Source organism: Lissotriton vulgaris, chromosome 3_1, assembly GCF_964263255.1.
Source record: "Lissotriton vulgaris chromosome 3_1, aLisVul1.2, whole genome shotgun sequence".
In the NCBI taxonomy this organism is placed as follows: domain Eukaryota; kingdom Metazoa; phylum Chordata; class Amphibia; order Caudata; family Salamandridae; genus Lissotriton; species Lissotriton vulgaris.
The window spans coordinates 1,428,962,433-1,428,984,023 of record NC_141689.1 but is presented as its reverse complement, the minus strand read 5'-3'; the positions used below and the strand labels follow the sequence as shown (position 1 = coordinate 1,428,984,023).

The window sequence follows — 21,591 nt, the reverse complement described above, 5'->3', positions numbered from 1 at the left end:
GGCTCCGAAGAGCTTACTGGCGGCTGAAGCACCTCAGTGAGGAGATTAGTCCTCACGGCCGTAGCAGGGGGCTCAAGAGCCAAGGCCTTGGCTGCCCTGCGCAACACCACACCATATGTAGCACCCTCCTCCATAGGCACGGAGGGAAGAGAGATGAAACCAGTGTCAGGCGATGTGTCAAGACCACTGGCCTCCCCGAGCTCATCTGCCCAGTCCTGACTTAACTGGCACTGTTGTGCCAGAGGGTCCTCAGACCCCTCCCAGTCCTCCCCTTCATCCGTGTCCTGATAAATAAGCATAAAGTACGGAGCCGGGTCATAGATTAATTGCTCACCCACCGACGCCGGAGACGGCGCCGATCCGACACCAGACCCGGACCACGGCTGAAACCGGGGTCGTCGTCGTCCGAGGACAGCGCCGGGAGTGGCACCATGGGGGTCAGCGCCAGCGGAGCAGTCGTGAGGTCGACTGCCGTCAACCGAATCCAGGCTTGGATCAACGGGGATCCTGCAGCGCCGGGGCCGAAGCCACGCTAGGACCCCCAGTCGGACCCACGGGGCCCGAAGGCGCGCCACCGGGTCTGGAGAGCACAAAGATATTGTTCACCACTATTGTTCTGCAACCAAAAATAAAACTTTTTTTTCTGGGTTGTTAAGAACAACCTTGATACTTAAGGTGAGGAAATAATCACAGTTTTGCAGGATCAAATTTAAAATTACCTTAGAATTAAAGGTCACTCTTGTTCTCCTACCAAAGGATGAGTGCAAAATTAGAACACCGTGTACATCGTTAAAATGTACCATATTTAACACATCAATATTTGATAAAAATTCAGAAGAAATGGTCTATACACGATACTGCCTGGGCATCACTGCAATAAACCTAAAATAGATGTTACTTTAGAATTTTGAGCAGCATTGTTGGTATGTGTGCTTTTTGAATCTTCAGGTGAATATGAACTAGTAGTTTGGGCGAACACTTTGGCATAAGTGTTAAGAATACGAGAAGAGGTTTTGGAATTTGCTCCACCACTAGATATTATAGGGTCCAAATTTAAAAAACCCAAAGCTGAATACAATGAGTATGAAACAACCAATTGGTTCTTAGATGTAGTTGGAATGTCTGAGGTGTGAAGGGAAAGAGCATGGTCACTTCCTTCCACCTCCCCGAAAACAGTATCAAAGTCCGTAACCGGTGCAAGCCAAAGTTTCCTAGCACATCTTTTCATTATCTTTCTATTTTTAGGTGTTACTTTTTCCCATGATTTTTGCTCAGAGCTGGAGAAATGTATTTCTTACTTTTTTTTAAAAAAAAATCGGAAAGAGGACACAGAATCAGGACTGCAGTCTCACTCACAATAGTCTTTATCTGTTCGTCAATTTTTTTTTTTTTTGACATATTACGTTTACTACATGTCACCGGTTCTCCTCTTATTTCTATTTACCTTCCTATTTGCATGCTTGTTGAACAATGTGTCTAAATGTAAGGCATTGAGACTTGGCCTTGCTGAGCCACAAAGCCATGGCTGCCTAAACTGTGACCACAACCAGCTTAGGGTTTAGTGGTACTCTTATCCATAACATCCACTTCCTTTGAGGCCAAACTTTGCAGCATCACAGAAAGAGTATCTAGAATATGATCGGAATCGTTAGTGGATTTTTGAGGTAGTGTTAAGATGGAAGATACATTTTTCTCAAAGCAGCGGAGAGATTCTGAACATTGTCCAAAATTCCCTGGAAGGTTATAGGATGTCTACAGATCAACATCCGGAGTAACAGATAGTTAAAGAATTGAAAATGATTTTTTTTTACAAGGAGTACTCCCAAACTATTTAATTTTTGTTTTTGAGAGATTTATAGGTGTTTTGCAAGGCTGCTCTGGTTTTTCATCAGAGTCAGTGTTGCTATTAATTTCATTGTCTATGTCTGGGAGGTTAAACCTGCAACTGACGGTTTAATTGTCTCGTGCTGGAGATGGACGATGTCAGCGATTGAAAATTTCATTTGGGAAGACTTATTTCCAAAATGTTTGTAACCTTGATCTAGTTTGACCTCAGAAGTTTGCTGTTTTTGAATAAATGATCTGACATAGTCACTTTTGTCTCATCTTTTCTAAAAGAAGGCTGGGATTTAGGCCAAGCCTTTTAATGCATTTAAGTGAAGATGGTTGCAGTTTGTCTTCTGGCATGATCTTATGCATATATTAGCTTTCCTGATTGTAGTTTCCTTGCTGTCATTGTGGAAAATAAAAACTGGGCGCCCAATGAAAGCAATTATGAATGCTTCTTTCAATTACTTTCAATAGCAAGACGAAATAGGTGAACATGCAGAGATGGATTTTCGCAGGAAATCTCAAAATGCACTTAAGTTGGGCTTCACAAAACATTCATGGAAGACAGGGCCTCCCTGTTTGTCAAAACCCTCTGATTACAAGTTTATCTGGAGCCTTCACTGTAAGTAAAATTCAGAAAATATAAAGTCCACCTCTTCCTAGTGTAAGACAGGGCTATCCAATAGCGACAAATACCCCACGTAGGGTAGGACACAGCGCAAGAAGTATGGGAACCACTCTTAGGGAAGAAATCCAGCATCAGAGAACAAATTAGAAACCCTGCGGCAAAAACCACAGAAGGCTTAGTAAGCAGCCAAAAAGAACACACTTGCCAACGGAGGCTGATCCAGCAGCCAACTAAAGAGGTAGGCCAACTCAGGGCCCGGAGTGCACAGTATCCCTCACAGAAAGTGTAACGTTCACCCCACACCAGATTCCAGGAGCAGTGGGATAACACCTCCCACTAAGAACCGGAAGATCAACAAACCACCTATTGAGGAGGAGGAGGAGGAGGATGAGGATGGGGCCCCGCAAGAAGACGCTGAATGGCGGAGTCTGCATGAGTATTAAACAGTAGGACCCCATCAAAAGGGAGCTCGACCAGGCGCTCTCCAATATTTTCTGGGAAAACAGCATCGCGTAGCCAAGCATGGCGACGGAGAGCCACAGAGGTGGCCATAGCATGGCCAATAGCATCGGCAACATCCAAAGCTGCATGAAGAATAAACGCGGCCAACTCTCTACCATCCAACAAATGGGCCCGCAGATCAGCACGGGCACCCTTATGGGAGACATGAGAAAGAAGGTTAAGCGCTCTCAAGGCAGCACTGTAAGAAGCGAAGACATTACGTCCCCATGAATCTAACAACCGGGCCTAGTGAGTCGGAGGGAACACCACCACAGGCAAACACGGAAAGGCATTACGCAGTAGAGAGCCTTGAGTAGAAGGGTGGAAAGAAAGACAGACCGGGTCATGTGGAGCAGGACGATGGCGGTGCAGTAGTGCCTGAGGCGCCGGATCACCCTTGGCAGGGCACCACCAAGCCCCCTTAAGAGAATTATGGAGTAACGCTTCAAAAGGAAGGAACAACTCCCGTCCACCAGAGCCCTGGTGGAAAATCTCCAAGAGGTTGTCTGTAGGAAATGGAGTAACAGGTTCCCCCATCCTCAGAATACCAGCAGCCGTGGAAATAGCCCCAACAAAGGCAACACTGGCCTCAGTAGGGCGCCGCGGAGGTGAAAGCAATTCCTCCGTGGGTGACGGTTGCAGACTGAGCTGCCCATCCCAAAGTCCAGAGGGAAGTGGCCAGCCCCGGCATAGAGGAGGATCCACAGAGGAATGAGGGACCTGAGGTGCCTCAGGGGAAGGTGGAGAGGCCGGTGGAGAAGCCAACCGCGAGCCACGGAAAGAAGGGTACGAGGATTTTGGGCGTGGGGACGGCGAAGAGCCTTCCCTGGAAGATGCCATTGAAAAGGCAACTACACGGCGCCCTGTCTCCAGGGAGGAACACACCAACAGATGACAGACCTCAGGAGACAAATCCAGAACCCGGCACGGCTCAGTGGAGTCCGCCATTGGCGTCAGGCGGCGATGGAGTGGGCACTCGTGGCGCTGGCCCGACTCCTGCCACCATGGGCTCACCATGAGGGTAGGGCGGGGTCGACTCCAGAACGGCGAGGGATCGGCGCCGGCTCGGCCTCAGACGGAGCAGCCGCCGTGCAGAGGGGGACTTGGGAAAGCACCCAAGGTCCCCGCCTCTACCCGTGACTCCACCGGAGCTGGGGAGGAGAGCCCCTGGCGTCGAAGCGGCGCGGGCTTGACCTCTGGTTAGGCAGCTACCTGCTCAGAGGACTGAGGGGGACCCAGGGACAAGCCCGGAGTCCCGGCGATCATCTGGAAAACCACAGGGAGTCCCGTAGGGATTTGCGGCGAGACAGGGACGCTAGGTGCCGAAAAGGGGAGCCCGAAGGACCAGACCCCGACGACGCCACTCTCCTACGACTTGGAGCCGAAACCTTTGGCGCGGGTCGGAGCTGCCGGGACTCCGCGGAAGTCCCCGCGCAAGGCAAGGGATCCGCCGACGTTTCAGGAGGTGGAGAAAGGGCCAAAGAAGCCTGCAGAGACGCAGTGTAGGCTGTCATTTGAGCCCTAGTCCCCTCGGCGCTGGGGAACGGCTGGTAGGGAGGCGGGGGAGACGCCAACCGCCACGAAAGGAGGACATGGCCTCGGAGACACACTGAAGGACATACCAGCCGGTGAGCCACGCCCCAGGGGCTGCGGAGAAAGACGATGTCGCAGACGAAACCAGCGGTTCCATGCTTCCGAGGTGGGAGTCAGGCGCTGAGAGGACACCGACCTGGATAAGCGCGCCAACAGCAACTTCATCCGGTGCTCCTGCTGTGACTTAGGCTTAAGGTGCTGGCAGGCGTCGCAGCTCTCCAAGTCGTGGTGCTCACCCAGGCACCACATGCAAATTGGGTTAGGGTCCGTCGCCGACATGGGACGTGCACAAGAGGGACACGTCCTGAAGCACTAAGGCATTTGCACACTGTTCCACTGAACGCCAAGTGTGATAGAAGGCCTGAAAACAGGCCAGGGCTAATTCGGATCCGCGTTGCATGCAGAAAAGAGAAAAAAACTGACGTAGGCGCGCCAGGGTGGGACTTATGTATCCTCTCTGACATCACGAACGCGGATGAAGTCAGGCGGAGTCACGTGGTGCCGTCCCCCCGTCGCGCAGGGATGCTGAGGCAGAAAAGTTTTCCGGATCCAGTCTCACGCCTAGGGATAATTCTACGTTAAGGAATCATACGCCTAGTAGTCTCTATCAGATCTTGAGAATTTGTTTTTATGTGAACTGCTTTTATGACATTTTTGTCGATTAAAGCTTAAGTTGACTGACTGGCCAATATAAGTTACATATTGGGTGCCCAGATAGGTGACAGTAATGTGTTAAAAACAAAACTTTGCGATATATAGATATTTCAGGTATCAGTGACAGTATTTAGAGACAGTATTTTTTTGCATATGTACTGAACATAACTTGTAAAGGCTACAAACACCTATTACTGATTTAAAGGTCAACTGTGAATTGAGATGCCAGAGAATTATAAACCACAATAACAGAACTATAGTCTATTAAATACCCTACCTGGAATCTATGCATGCATGGTAGATGATTACAGAAGTTGAATTGACACTTAGCATTTTGTGGCAAATTTTTTGTTCACAGGTAAGGACAAGTTCTCATAGCAGAATACCATAATCGTTATGTACTAGTGACTGTTACGCATCAGAAGCCTAACTGGATTCGGTCTTGTTTCAGTTCTCCCACCTGCAATACCTTCCCTAAAACATTTCCCTCCATCTTGCCACACTGACCTTCTGTTTACAAGTGCAGAATCGGGGCTGCCGGAAGGTGGGCAAATAGAGGGTACTACACAGAGGAATCAGTTCTTTACACCAATTCACGCAGGAGCAAAGATGAGTTGTTTCTACTAGGACATGCGCTGCGCGACAGGAGAGGAGTCAGTTTCCCTGGATCCGGAGGCTGGAAAGCACCTTACGCCCACTTCCAATGATCCAAGACTGGGGTGGCAGCACTTGGCAGAGTAGACTCACAAATGATAAAGTCCAGGCACAAGTCCAAGGTTGGCGGAAGCCTGTTATGTCGCTGAGGCTTCAAATCAGGAGGCCATCCAACTAGCCCTTGGAGTCACTCTTGGCTCAAGAGATGTAGGTCCAGTCCTTCTAACCCAGGCACGAGGGCCAGCAGGTCAGCAAGCAGCAACACAAGGCAGTAGTACAACAGAGTGGCAATCCTTCAAAAGCAGAGCAGTCCTCCTTCCTGGAAACGTATCCGCAGGTGTACTTAAGTGGTGAGGTCTGGGGTCCAGTATTTATACCCAGCTGTGCCTTTGAAGTGGGTTAGAAGCTTCTAGAAGTTTCCCTTTTAAGTCCCTAGGCATCCTGCCTTTTCTGTCCTGGCTACAGACTAACTACAGGAAGCATACAGACGTTTTGTGTGGAGCCAGGACTAAGCCTTATCAAGTGAAAGTGGGCTGTGCCTAGCTCCTCCCTCCCATCCTGCCAATGAAGGTCCACACAGGCACACCTAAGTTTCCTATTTTGTGTGGATGTCTAGGAGGAATACATAAAACACATCTGTCTGCTAGACCCAGTCATGTGGCCAGAGACAGGCTACAGGCACAAAATGGATAAGGTAAGAAAATGCTAATATTCTTAAATTGCCATTTTTGGAACTGCAATTTAAAATCAGAATTCCCCAAAAGTTAGGCTCTTTAATTTTGATTCCAGAGACACCAAACATGAAATGGTTATATCTTCCCATTTGGAAATTACACTTCTAAAATGTAATAAGGTAACTCCAATGTTATTCTATGGGAGAGATAGGTAATGCAATAGTGAAAAACGAATTTAAGAGATTATCATTACCAGGACATGTAAAACTTAAAAGTACATACCCTACTTCTCAAAAGACATCCCACCCTGTCCTCTGGACTGTCATGTGCCTACCCTAAGGGTGACTTACAAGCATTAAAAAAAGAAGGTTGAGCCTGGCAAAAGGTTCGTTTTGCCAGTTTGAAAAGGCAGTTTAAAAAACTGCACACACCCATTGGCTGCAATGGCAGGCCTGAGATATGTTTAAAGGGCCATTTAACTGGGTGGCACAAAGAGTGTTGCCGACCCACTGGTAGCTTTTAATTGACAGGCCCTGAGTACATGTAGGTCTACTTCAGTGGTCTTCAAACTTTTTAATTGTGTGCCCCCCCCCAGTGTAGAAAAACAATTCGCCGGGACCCTCTCAAAATATTTCGCAATTATTCTTTTTAACTGGCCATTTTTAAATATGTCTAGACCTATTTAAACATTGCAGCTAAGTTCTGTCACGGTTTTAAAAATGCAAACAAATACAAGATTTCCAAATATACTATTCCGGTGAGGCAGGCCTTGCTAATGTGCAAAGGATCCACAGTGTGGTTATTTGAAATAGTAGTGTAGGTCTTGGAGAAAATGTGAAGTCCCTTTCCTTTTGACACCTTCTCCCAGCCGGGACTTAAATGACAAAGGATGTTAATGATGGCCCATTACAGAAGTGCTTACTGCTGCTCATTTTTTTAGGCTGAAAACAAAGCATAATGTTTCTTCTGGCCAGACCCTGGCGCCCCCCCTGGGATCACTTAAGGCCCCCCTAAGGGGGCCCGCCCCCCAATTTGAAGACCTCTGGTCTACTTAATTAGGAACTTATAAGTAAATTAAATATGCTGTTGGGTATAAGTCAACGTTACATGTTTAGAGAAGAGAAAGCACAAGCTCTTTGCAACTGGTTAGCAGTGGTACAGTACACGGAGTCCTCCGGTGAACAAAAATTAATTCAGCATAAATAGGCAGAGTGAAAGCAATAAGTTGAGGCATGGCCCTACAGAAATGGCCATGTCGAACAGTAAGCTTCTCCCTGCCCTCCTGTCCAGCAATGTCAAGATGGTTCAATGGAAGGATTAGTCCTCACCCCCACCTTAACAGCCAAGTAGCAAAAGGATTGTTACAAGCTACTACAACCGTCTTGCTTCATTGACCCAAGGTCTGACAACCTGGTGTACCCAGGATGTAGACACAGGAGGCAACGTGCCTGTCAAAAGTAAGATTTAAAGGTTGTCAGATCAGGTCAAAGCTAGCATCCAAGTTGAGGTTGCTACGACGCTAGTAGATCCTGGTATTCTTTCTTGTGTCCTTTCAAGGCATGTAGAAGGGAAGTGAGAAAGCCATAATTGTGACAAATACAGTGTGTAAGAAATGGGGGTCTCTAGTTGGCAAGGGCTTGCACCTTTGTCTAAGTAGGGACCCTTCCTTCTAGTCATGGTAAGGGAGTTGCACTCCTAAAATAACCCCTGCTCACCCCCTTGGTAGATTGGCACGAGCAGTCAGGCTTATCTTAGAGGCAGTGTGTAAAGCATTTGCACATAACAAACAATAACACAGTGAAAGCACTACAAACGGACACCACACCAGTTAAAAAAATATACAATATTTGTATATACTCTAAACAAGACCAAAAACGATAAAGAGTCCACAATACAGTTCTTGAAAAATAGATACTTTGCAAGATGTCTTCTAAACTGCAGAAATACCTCAAAAACACAGTTCGTAATAGTTCCAGCTGACCTCGTCAGTACAGGCCAGCAAAAGTGTGAACAGACTCTGTAACAGTACCTTTCTTGTTGCGGCTTACACGGAGGTGGGAGCGGTCGTGGTTACGTTGCAAAGTGGAAGCTGTGCAGGGTGCGGTGTCCTCCTGATGTGGTGCAGGCAGCGGCTCAGTGACAATCGTCCAGCAGCGTCAGTGAGACCAAGGCTTACAGTGCAGGGCGAGACGGTGCTCGCCGGTTGTGGGGCAGGCGACAGCCGGTTTGGGGGAACTGGCATCGGTCGGGCCCAGACAGCTGTGTGGGACGAGGCGGTGCAGTGTGAAAATTTACGAGCATTGCTCCCAACCACGATGCACTCACGGGTGCAGAGTCAGCAGCAGCGACAGCGCCGGTGAGACCAGGATGACGAAGTGAAGTGAGGTGGTGCGGACTGCGGTGCCCACAGGTCACGGTGCACGCAGCTGCTCGGCGACGGCGGTCATCGTCATCGATGAGACCTGGGTTGTGGTGTGAGATGCAGACTGTGTGGTCTGCGGTGCAGTCAGGACACAGAGCCAGCGACTGAGTTGGTTCCCTTCTCTGTGGCAACTGATATAGAGATTCCAGAAGCAATACCCAGAGGTTGGTAAAGTCTTTGCAGTCCCTGAGACTACAGAACAGGAGGCCAACTCGGTTTCAGGCCCTTGGAGATATTCAGCACAAGTCAAGAAAATTCAGTCCAATCCTTTCACTGTCCAAGGCAGCAGCAGCAATTGCAGGCCAACCCAACAAAGCAACAACACAGCAAAGGGGCAGAACTTTGGCAGCTCTTCCAGATCTTCTAGTGCTAGTGAAAACTCCCCCCACTACTCTGAATACAGCCCAGCCCTTGTTTCAATCAGGCAAGGCAGGACACACATCAACCCCCCGGTGGCCGTCTGAGAGAATGCACCTCCCCAACCCATGTCACCCCGAAGCCAGACAGTCAATACACATCCTAGCTGAGGCACACAGGATGGATAAGGAAGAAAATACCTACTTTCTAAAAGTGGTATTTTCAAACACAGAATGTAAAAATCACCTTTACTAAAAGATGCATCTTTAGATTCTGAGTTCAGGCATACTAAACTTTATTTTTCTATCTGGTCCCAATGGGAAGTTATATTTATAAGATGTTATAAATTAACTCCCATGCTTTCCTATCTGCCAGATAGCCTTTCAATAGTGATAAATGAAATTGGCAAAATTTCACAATCAGGACACGCCACACACATCAGGGCATGTCCTACCTCTCACATAACCTTCACCCTGCCCACAGGGGTACATTGGGCCTACCTTAGGAGTGACTTACATGAAAGAAAAGGGAAGGGTAGAGCTGGCAAGTGGGTGCACTTGCCAAGTCAACATGGCAGTTACAAACTGGGTGCAGACTCTGCAGTGGCAGGTTTGAGTTACCTTTTCATGGCTACTCGTGTGGTTGGCACAATCAGTGCTGCAGGCCCACTAGTAGCATTTGATTTACAAGCCCTGGCACACTCGGTGAACTTTACTAGGGACTGACAAGTAAATAAAATATGCCAATCATGGAAACGCCAATCAATAACACAATTTCCAACAGGAGCCCTGATCAGCAGTGTTAAAGTGCCCAGAGTCCTAAAACCAACAAAGGCATGTCAGGAAAAAATAGGAGGAAGAAGGAAAACGTTTGTGGATAACACAGCAAAAAAGGCCATTTCCACCACAGTATAGCTCATTGTGGGCAGACAGGCAGGGGAGGGGGGGGGGGGGAGGTTAAGGAACAGTGACAAATCTGTTGGAAGATTATTTATCCACCAGAATTATTGTTACCGAAGGAATGTAATGCTTTCTTCGGATGGACAAATCTTGCCACACATTACTCTATATTTATCAGTTGCCAAGCGCCACTTTCCTGGGAAGAAGGATTAAGCAGTGCTGAATAGCTATGGGAATCAACCAACATAGTTTGGGCAGGGACCCATCTGTGATTGTACCTTAGCTGTAAGGCAGTAGTGCTTTGCCTTGGCACACAAGAACAACGACATAGCCGCCAGGCAGATATTGACAATAGGATGCTTCTTGAAACAGTGGAGTTGTTAGCAACAATAGCAATGGAGTGAGTAAGTACAAATGTCCGCCGGTGGATCTTTCCGGCAGAGCAAGATCTTGTTACAAAGGATGACCAAATATGAAAGTGTGTGTATAGCACCATCATGCCTTATTTAACTCCAGTTAAGACCACAAAAAGCTGGTCATTAACTCTATCCTGCAGTACACAGTTTGGGTAATACAACACTTCATGCCTTGGATCCATCCGATATTGAAGTTCCTCCTCTTTGGCTGGATGCAAAGGAGGGAAGAAAAATAGAAGACTGATCAGTCATACACGTAAAAGGAGACAGCTCTACTAGACAACTCTTAACTGTAGCCACCACCACGCTGTTGAGCAAGAGACAATGCAAATTGTTAGATGTGGGGAAGTTGGAATTTAAAGCAGTTGATGCCCTGGGACTAGCATCACTGATCGAACAAAGTCTAGCAGCCTGAATAGATGAGTTTACTACCAGGCTAAAGGAAAAACTGCCACTAATCAATCGCAATCAGTACTTCCCCGTTTGGTGACCAGGCAGGACCTGAGGATCCTTCTGCAACAGCAGGTCTGCTTTGTATAGAAGAGGAAAGAACGTCCAAATGCGGAGTATGAACATACTGGCATACCACTAACTCCTCGACCATTCTGGGATGATCAGAATCACCAGTGCTTGATCCTCTTGCACCTTCAGCAAGAGTTTCAATAGAAGCTGGGTTGACAGAAAAGGATTAAACAGGTCCAGAGACCATTCAAACCTTAAAGTATCCACCAAGGAACCATTCAGAGAAAGGTATATGGCACAAACACGTGGACACTTCCTGTTCCGAGTCTTTGTAATGAAATCGACAAAAGGAAACCTCAATCTGGAGATCACCACCTCTGTCACTTTGGGGTGTAGCTCTAAATTGTGGTTAGTCAGTGAGAGAGGGCTGAACTTACCTTCACATGGTGGGAGCCTCCCAGCCACTACCTGGAAGATTCCCCATTGCTGCACCAATTTCACGGGGAATTCCTTTCCAAGGCTTACTACCCCACAGCACTCTGTCTGTAGATATGATGGACAATAGCGGTGTTGTCCACACGCACTGGATTTTTCTTCCAGAGATGGAAGAGAGAAAATGCCTTCCTGGCAAGGTGTAATGCCCGGACCTCAACCACAGTTATGTGCAGGTGGTGTTCGGAAACAGACCAAAGGCCCGCACGGTCATGTCACCCAGATAAACATTCCAGTCCAGTGAGAAGGCGACTATGAGCATGGTATCATGCAGCTGTGGAGTTCTTAACCCCTTCGATGCTGATGACGAGCTGAGCTCGTCATCAGCCACGGGTGACGTGTGCGGATGACGAGCTGAGCTCCTCATGTATCGCGGTAATTTTAAAAATGCTGCACAGCGCAAAAATCACCGCAGCAGCGATGCGGTTAAAGGACCAGCCATTTCCATTTTGGTGAGGTCCGTATACTAGTGCAGATCCTGCTGCACTGAATAGAAAATATGCCTGCAGTCCAGTGACTTCCTTGATATTGTAGCCACTGCCTCCTCAGAGTGCCCTCATTCGCCATCTGGAGTGAGGCACCAACAAGATGCACAAGGCGGCCATAAGACCTAACAGGTGTAAGACCTGAATACTGGCTCAAGGCATCTGTATCAGAATCATTAACAAATCTCTACAATCTTCCTAGAAAAAAGGAAAGGCTTTCATAAGGGTTGTGTTACGCATTGCCCACAACAAAAGGCAGCCTTTGATCAGAAGTGGAGTGAGATTTCTGGAAGTTGATGGTAAAGCCTAGGTCATTAATAAAAATGAATGTCCATTGAAGGTGATCCTGGATCAGCAACTCTGGGCTACTGTCATTCTGCAAGTACATGTAAATATTGTCACCAGTACTGTAAAGTGGCAAGAGATGAGCTGCTGAATCATCATCCTCCACGTGGCCCTTGTTCCCATCTGCCTAAGCAAATGAATATGAACTGAAAATTTCATCCACGTGGTTTAACATTTGGGGCCTGGCAGGTTTTTATAATAGGGTTCATCGTTAAAACTAGATTTGTCCACCTTCACTGCCACACAAACGCTGTCCTCTATTGACTAATTGGCCAGCACTGACTCTGTGGGCGGTGCCTTTATCAACTTTGTATACAGTGCTGATAAAGGGCCCAATGCAGGCGGTGCTCTAGCAGTTTTTGACTTTGTCTTGGGAGCGAGGCCAGAGGCTGTGAGGCATCACAATTGAACCATCACGACTTGCACATCAATGAAAGGACCTCCCATTTGGGAAGTAGTGCAGAGGGTTGTTGAGCCATACTGAACAGACCCAGCATCACAAGCCGGAAGGTATGAACTGTCACATGATCGGCAAAAGGACTGAAAAACAGGTCATGGCATTTTAGGCTCTGGGGTTTCACACAGTGTCAATGAGGAATCTGGTGCCACCGAAAGATATCAACACAACTGCGCTTTTTGTGGTAAGATCTCTTAGGAGATGTTTCTTGGTAGGTGTCTTACTCATGGTAGGATGTTGGAATGTTTCAAGCATGTCTTACCCAAAAATGAATTGACCTTGTGATATCAGATGGACTTCAGGTGTATGGAGATGCCAGATTTCGAGGACATGGCTTCATTTCCCAAACCAAAACACAAAATGCAGTTGTCATGAGCATCCAAAAGGCATCATTTGAAGATACATTTGATCTAGTCGCTGAGAAATTTCTCAGTGAGATACCAAGAAAGACAGTCGATAAGTCACAGGAAAATTGGAACTCAGATGAGCTTATAAATGGCGCCTAATATGCTCCAGTGGTATTGTGTTCAGAAGAGAAGCTAGAGACGCTTGGGTCTACCTAGGGACACTGTTGAAAGACTGTCTGGAAGGGAAAATGTTTCTGTACCAGCCTGCCAACCGAAAGGAGAATTCATAATAAATCTGAAGGAAGATACATTCATCAGCAATCTTAACATCCTAAACAGGATAAAGATGCAATAATGCTGAGTTCTTTACAATATTTATCTTTGATAGCAGACAGGACGATCAGGGCAACGTGTGACATCTTCCAGATAAGGATTTTTTTTTGTTGAATCACACAATTTATAAAACGACATCTCTGAAGGTCTCCCTCCCACTATCTGAGTGAACATTTCACATCTACTTATTGCTTTGCTCATTAAATTATTTTACTATAAATAGCAATTTTCCATTGGTTTAGGTTTTCATGCTTGATAGGAATAGGGGAATCTTATGAGAAGAGGTATTAAAAAAATACATCACCTGTCAATACAAAAGTGAGCATGACAGAAGCGCAGAGCCATGCAAGACACTGACCACTGTCACACAAAACTACGGCCCTAGAAGGGAGTACCTATCCCTAGAAGTCGGTTAGCAGAACGGGAAGGAAGGGTAGGGTGGTAAGGAATCTATAACTACATAAGTCTCTTACAGATACATTATTACCAAAGTTAAGTAACATGTTCATCTGAAAGAGACTGTAGTTATAGATTCCTTACCTGTAGAATAGATACCCCAGCAATGCCAACCCCAGTGGTGGGTCTGCAAACTAAGCTCACACCAGGAAGTCCTGAGAACAGAACGGCCAAAAAAGCTGTCTCTCCGGACTTGGCTGTCCAGGCAATAATGTTTTGTGAACGTGTGCAGGGATGCCCACATGGTTACCTAGCAGATGTCAATCAGGGGAACTCCATGTCCCAAAGCAGTAGTGGCTGCCGACGCCCTGGTAGAGTGGGCGCGTAGTCCTACTGGAGGATCCTTTTTTGCCAAAGAATAGCAGATTTGGATGCATAGGACAACCCATCGAGAGATGGTACGTTTGTGTATGGCCTACCTTTCTTGGCGTCCAAATAACCCACAAAGAGTTAATCGTCCACCTGAAATATTTAGTGCGGTCAAGGTAGAAGGACAGAGCACGTTTTGGGTCCAGACGGTGAAGTCTCTCATCCTCTTTGGAAGGGAGTGGAGGCGGAAAGAAGGGGGGCAACGTGATGGTCTGACCTATGTGAACAAGAGGTAACTACTTTGGGCAGAAAAGAGGGCCTAGTACAAAGGGACACTATGTCCGGATGAACAGCAAGAAAGGGAGGTTTGGAAGACAAGGCCTGAAGCTCACTCACCCTGTGAGCAGAGGTGATGGCAAGCAGGAAAGCCGTCTTTAAAGTAAGAAGATGTATAGGACAATTATGTAGTGGCTCAAGGTGAGCACACATAAGATAAGTAAGGCCAAGATTTAAGTCCCACTGGGGCATAACGAAAGGAGAAGAAGGAAAGAGATGAGTAATGACTTTCAAAAATCTGTTTACTATAGGGGACTTGAAAAGAGAAGGCTGAGCAGGAAGGCGATGAAAGGCTGTAATGGCTGAAAAATAGCCTTTAAGAGTGCCCAGAGCAGAGCCATGCTGGGCCAAAGAAAGAATGAAAAGGAGAACCTCTGAAAGAGCAGCAGAAATGGGATCCAGAGCCTTTGCTATGCACCATGCCACAAATTTGTTCCATCTACAGACGTATACAATTTTAGAGTAGGGGCGCCTGGCTGCCAAGATGACGTAACAGACTTCGGGAGAAAGGTCAAAAGTTGTCAACCGTTGCCGCTCAATCTCCACGCAAGGAGGTGGAGGCTGGACAGGTTCAGGTGGAGGACCGTCCCCTACTGCTGCGACAGAAGATCCTCCCGATGAGGCAGTCTGATTGGATCGATGGCCATGTGTAAATGATTGGGGTACCAGACTCTTCGTGCCCAGTCCGGAGCCCCAAGAATTACTTTGGTCCATTTGCGCTTGATCTTCTTCAGCACTCTGGTTAGAAGTGATACAGGCAAAAAGGCATACAGGAGGCAGCGATTTCCACCCGCGAGTAAAGGTGTCGCCGAGCGAGTGCCGCCTTGGAAACTAATTACAACAAGGGGTGGTGAGGGACAGAGTCTCTGAATTAAGCAGAAAGCTCTCACCCAGTCAAGAGATCAGGGCTAGATCCAACACCGTTTTTTAGCTCACTGCACCATCCCAGTTTCAGAACCTGGCTGTATGCAAATTAGTCTGTTCCTGTCCCAGTGCATGATGGGAACAGGGCAAACCAAACTACAAAAGCCAATTCTTACACTGGGAAGGAAACAAGCTCTCGGGGACCGGTTTCTGGCATTACAGCCGTCTTCGGCCCGGTTTGCTTGAATCCTGATGGTGCAATGAGCAAGGGTCTCACATCTGAGAATACCCTTCCACGCTTAGGGTGGACAAAAATATTTACAACAAGGGGTGGTGAGGGACAGAGTCTCTGAATTAAGCAGAAAGCTCTCACCCAGTCAAGAGATCAGGGCTAGATCCAACACCGTTTTTTAGCTCACTGCACCATCCCAGTTTCAGAACCTGGCTGTATGCAAATTAGTCTGTTCCTGTCCCAGTGCATGATGGGAACAGGGCAAACCAAACTACAAAAGCCAATTCTTACACTGGGAAGGAAACAAGCTCCCGGGGACCTAGATAAATAACGGTGATGGATCAAGCCCTGATCTTTGGACTGGGTAAGAGTGGTCTGTTTAACTCAGACACTCTGTTCATCACCACCGCCTTTTCTAAATCGTTTTTGGCCACTATAGGTGTGGCAGGGTATACTCAGACATGAGTCCCTTTCTCGCTGCTCCATCAGGATTCAAGCAAGCCGGGCCGAAGAAGGCTGAAATGCCAGAAACCGGTCCCCGGTAGCTTGTCTCCTTTCTGGTGAAGAATTGGCTTGGTATTTTAGTCTGCCCTGTTCCCATGATGCACTGGGCCAGGGACAGACTGATTTGCATATAGCCAGGTTCTGAGCTGGGATGGGGCAGTGAGATAAATAACGGTGATGGATCAAGCCCTGATCTTTGGACTGGGTAAGAGTGGTCTGTTTAACTCAGACACTCTGTTCATCACCACCCCCTTTTCTAAATCGCCTTGGAAACTAAGGCACAGAACTGCTGACATTGTGCATTCTCTTCAGTGGCGAATAGATCTAACCAGGGCTCTCCCCACTGCTGAAAGAGACATTGTACCACCTTTGAGTGAAGACGCCATTTGTGATCCACCAAGCACCAGCGGCTGAGTTTGTCCCCCCTGGGGTTCAGAGACCTTGCCAGGTGTTGAACCACCAGGGTCATGCCCTGCTTTTCTAGCCATGTCCAAAGGCGAATAGCCGCTTGATATAGGGTCCACGACCCCACCCCACTCTGTTTGTTGCAGTGCCACATGGTGGTGCTATTGTCCATGAACACCTGCACTACTTCCTTTGACAAAAGGAGGGAATACCTTCAGTGCAAGACGGATCGCCCAAAGTTCCAGAAGGTTGATGTGGAGTCCAGACTCCGCCGTAGACCAGAGGCCTCTGATCTCCGCCTCTCCCATGTGTCTGCCCCATCCCAGGAGAGACGCATCTGTCACCACTGTGAACTCTGGTTGGGGAAGGGAGCGGGATCTGTCACTGACCCAATCTTCGTTTGTGAGCCACCACTGCAACTAACTCACAGTCCCCTCCGAGATCTGGACGACATCGGAAAGATTGCCCTGATACTGCGCCCAATGGAACATCAGGTCCCACTGTAGAGCCAGCATATTCCAGCTGGCATGATCTACCAGCAGGATGAAGGAGGCCACGAGGCCCAACAGCTTCAGAGTCATTCTCACCGAAAATCGGGAAAGAGATTGAAACATCAGTATCATAGCCCGAATATCCAGGACTCGCTGCTCGGGAGGATAAGCCCGAAACTGCACTGTATCCAGAACTGCTCCGATAAAAAGGAGCTTCTGAGAGGGAATCAGGTGCGACTTTGGCACGTTGATAGTGAACCCCAGCGAATGCAGGAGGTCCGCCGTAGTCTGGAGGTGAGAGATGACAGTGTAAGGCGAGCCAACCTTCAGCGGCCAGTCGTCGAGATAGGGAAGGACTAGAACCCTTGATCTGCGCAGATGAGCTGCGACCACCGGCTTCACTTTCGTAAACACCCGATGGGCGCTGAAAAGGGCAAAGGGGAGCACGGTGAACTGAAAATACTCGTGGCCTACCATAAACCATAGGTAACGCCGGTGGGCAGGCAAGACGGGGATGTGAAAATAAGTGTCCTGCAAGTCCAACGCTGCCATCCAGTCCCCAGGGTCAAGGGCAGACAGGACCTGAGCCAAGGTCAACATTTTGAACTTCTCCTTCGGGAGAAAGTGGTTGATATCCATGAGATCTAATATGGGACGCAGACCTTTGTCCTTCTTGAGTACAAGGAAGTAGTGGGAGTAACAACCACAACCTACTTCTGGCACAGGGACTGGTTCGATAGCTCCCTTGGCAATAGAGCCGTAACTCCCTGGTGGAGAAGGGCCAAGTGATCCTCTGACATTCAATAGAGTGTTGGTGGCATGGAGGGAGGGGTAGTCTCGAAGGGGAGGGAGTAGCCCCTTTGGACAATCTGCAAAACCCACCTGTTCCATGTGATGTTGTGCCAGTGGGTGCAGTGATGGTAGATCCTGCCGCCTACTGGCAACTAATGGCCCTGAAAAAGCTGGACCCAAGACCCGCGATGCTAGGTCCCATGTCCCTGGCCACGCATTGGTTCGGTAGCCTGCGCAGTCCTTTGGATCTGGGTGGAACGTGGTGGGGCACCCCTTCCATAGCCACAAAAGGGGCAAAAGGCATACAGCATGGGGCAAGAAGTTGCTGCGAGGCCCAAGGATATGGCTGTGGTCTGCTGAGATCTTGAAGCACTCAATCGCGTTGTCCGCCTTGTCACCAAACAGGTGATGGCCATAAAGGGCATGTCCAAAAGTGTGAATTGGACACCCCCAGAGAAGCCAGACGTTCTCAGCCAAGGATAGTGTCTCAGGGCTATCGACGTGGAAACCGTCCTACCCAGCGAGCCAGCGGTTTCCAGCCCACACCGGATGGTGTACTTAGCTGCGTCTCGACCCTCAGCAACAGTGCAGGTGAGCACGGCTCGGGTCTCCTCCAGGCACTGTAGCAGCACTTGTGCGGCCGCATCCCACGGCGTATGTGTATAATGGCCAAAGAGACATGTGGTGTTCAGCGACCGCATTCCCAAGCTGGCGGAAGACAACATCTTCTTTCCAAGATGGTCCAGCTTCTTAGATTCCATATCTGGGGGAGCAATAGGGAATGCGCCTTTTGAGGATAAGGCTTGGACCATAAAGCTCTCATGGTAGGGTGTTGGGAGAGGAAAAGTGGGTCGCCTGACGGTGGCGTCGGGCAATCATTCTGTCCACAGGAGCCCCTCTGCAGGGCTTGGACCAAGTGCCCAGAAGGATGTCAGTGAGAGCCACTATAAAAGGCATCAGGGGCTCCGAAGAGGCTGCTGCCGACTGAAGCACCTCAGTCAAGAGGTTAGTCCACACAGCCACCGTAGGAAGCTCGAGGCCCAAGGGTTCAGTTGCCCTACGAAACTCCACAGCGTAGGAAGCTCCCTCCTCCATAGCCACGGTAGGGGGAGAAAGCATATCAAGCTCTGGGGAGGTATCCAGACCACTAGCATCCCCCAACTCCTCTCGCCAGTCAGGCACCACAAGTTGGTCTGCTACAAGGTCAACAGACCTCTCCCAGTCCTCCTCACCCTCCTCTGGCTGCCACTCAGGGCGGTAAGGAATGTCAGGGATGAAAAGTGGTACAAAAGCACCCTCCGGTGCCAGTACAGACGTTGGTCGACATTGGTCCAGCACCATGTCCAAATCGGGGGTGAGGCTGGGGTCAACGCCAGTTGGGGGCGCAACCGGCGTCGGGCGTCGTCACTAGAATCAGTGCCGGGTGAAGAAACATTGAGGTCGACCAGCGCGGATCCAGATGCAGGCCTGGATCCTTGGGCACCCTGCAGTGCCGAGGCCGGAGCAGTCGGCATTGAAGGTCCAGGGCCACCAGCCGAATCCTGTGGGGCCTGAAGGCGCGCCTGCGTAGTCGGGCTGCCCAAAGATGCTGTGCAGCGCTTTGTAAAATGCATGAAGCTGGGCAGGGGCTCAGGGAAAAGAAGGGAAGCGCTGAGCCGTCCCAGTGGGTTCCGAGGAAGGAGCTAGGGAGCGACGACACTCTGGGTCCTGCCTAGCAGCAGCCAACGGATATGGAGAAGGCGAAGTGCGACGATGCTTCTTCGCTTTCTTCTTGTGCTACGATTTACCCGAGGAGTGTGAAGACTTTGAGGATGAATGGTTGTGACTCCGCGACCAGTCCCACAACCTTCCTCTCGACCGGGACCTCAAACAGACTGCTGGGACTCTAACAGCTTTCGGGACCGCTCCCGCAAAGACTTAAGGTTCAGGGCCAGGCAGTCGGAGCACGACTTCAGGTCATAGGCACGCTTCAGGCACCAGAGACACACGAGGTGCAGATCGGTGACCGAAATCATCTTGTGACAGGAGTCACAGGGCTTGAAACAGGGCCGACAGCTGGACATCCCTCGTGCACCAGGAGTCGAAAACTCAGAAAGATGTCGGCAAACGTCGAAAACGGGTAAGCCAAAAAATGACTAAGGGGCACGCTTTCTCCGGATCTGCGCTAGCTGGCCTGGAAAAAGGAAGAATTGACGTCAGCTCGCAGGATCGGCGTCCAAGTAGGCACAGTGATGTCATCTCGACGACCACAATGCTGACGACGGACACAAAGTCGACCGACACCACCTACCGATGAGCAGGGGTACTGCTACAGAAAAAATTATCTCGATCCAGTCTGGCGCCTGGGGGCTAATTCTACATGTAAGGAATCTACAACTATATTCTCTTTCAGATAATTTCTCATGATTGTCTAGTACCTTAGCTATTTTTCAGCAAAATAGGTTTTCCATAGCAAAAAATTATTTTGTCTCCAATAGCTTTTCGCCTTACAGTGAAATCTTTGTGCTTAGCTTTTTCCCTTACCAAAGAATATTTATGCTTTAATACAAACCCTTTATTTGCACATAATGTACTTAATAAAAGAAAGCAATCTTCAAAAGTACTATAGGCATAGTGCTCTTCACTACTTATGTTTTGCTATATGGCTCATTCATTATAGTAAATATGTGTGCTAGCAACATCGTTTCTTTGATAGAGGTTTACATCAGTTGTGTAGTTAGATCACTTAACGTTATTAAGGTAATATATGTGTAAATGGATGTACCTTCAAAGAAAAAAAACAATACTGTACATATGTAATTTTTGCAAAACCATCTGGGTTGTTTGGAGCTGTACACATTTGGAGAAATATCGTCTAAATACAAGTCAATGTCTATTTTACATAAAGAGATACATTCAATACCTGATGGTCGCAATTTGTACACAACACGTTCCCCTCTCCAAAAATCCAATGGTTGAACTCGAGTCCTTTTTGATCGTCGCACATTAGGTGTGTGAGAAGGTAGAACTAGAAAAATGAATCAATAGAAAAGTATATTAAAAAATATTAATTTTAAACAAACAATGTTATTGACGATTTTTGGGGTATAGTAAGTCATGTTCTCTTTTAACTGGACAAAGAAAAACCCTTATTTCCTAAAGTTTCAAACTTGCCCAGAGAAAGGAAGCAGGGGCCAATTGCTAAGTGACACTTTTTTCTTTTAGAAGGGAGAGGCTGTTTGCGTTATACTTCCTTCAATGTTATGTTAACCTTCGGCAGCCAGATCATTTTTATAATTGAAATTTGTATGTCCTCTTCCCTATCTGGTTTATCTGAATCTTTATTTAGCTTATATTACTGTTTCTCACTTGACCTTCTATAAGGCTCATGAGAGCACGAAAATGTGCGACATGCTACATGACAGACTGAACCAACACTCCCTCAAACAACTTGTGGATATGCTGTACCTAATTACCCATATTATATCAGTCTCATGAGACTTTTTCAATCTCTACTAGGAGTTTCAATGCATTTTCTGTGCATACTCTTCAATCGTCACACTGCAGAGGTCTGTACAGCTCTGAAGGAGGCTTTTTTGTTTCCCTGCTGAAATGCCCAGACGTTTGCTTCCCAAACTTGGCTAGGACCTTAGAATTGAATAATTATGGAACAC

At 48.0% G+C, this 21,591-nt stretch overlaps 1 protein-coding gene across 2 annotated transcripts in view; it reads right to left on the bottom strand.

Annotated features, from left to right (window-relative positions):
* The window catches only part of CENPC (centromere protein C), a 1,111,772-nt gene that overhangs the window by 193,853 nt on the left and 896,328 nt on the right, over window positions 1-21,591 (bottom strand). For both annotated transcript variants that reach the window (XM_086961919.1, XM_086961921.1), the window contains one exon: window positions 20,841-20,945. In XM_086961919.1, coding sequence (XP_086818045.1) covers window positions 20,841-20,945 — 105 coding nt within the window. The remainder of the gene's footprint in view (window positions 1-20,840; window positions 20,946-21,591) is intronic.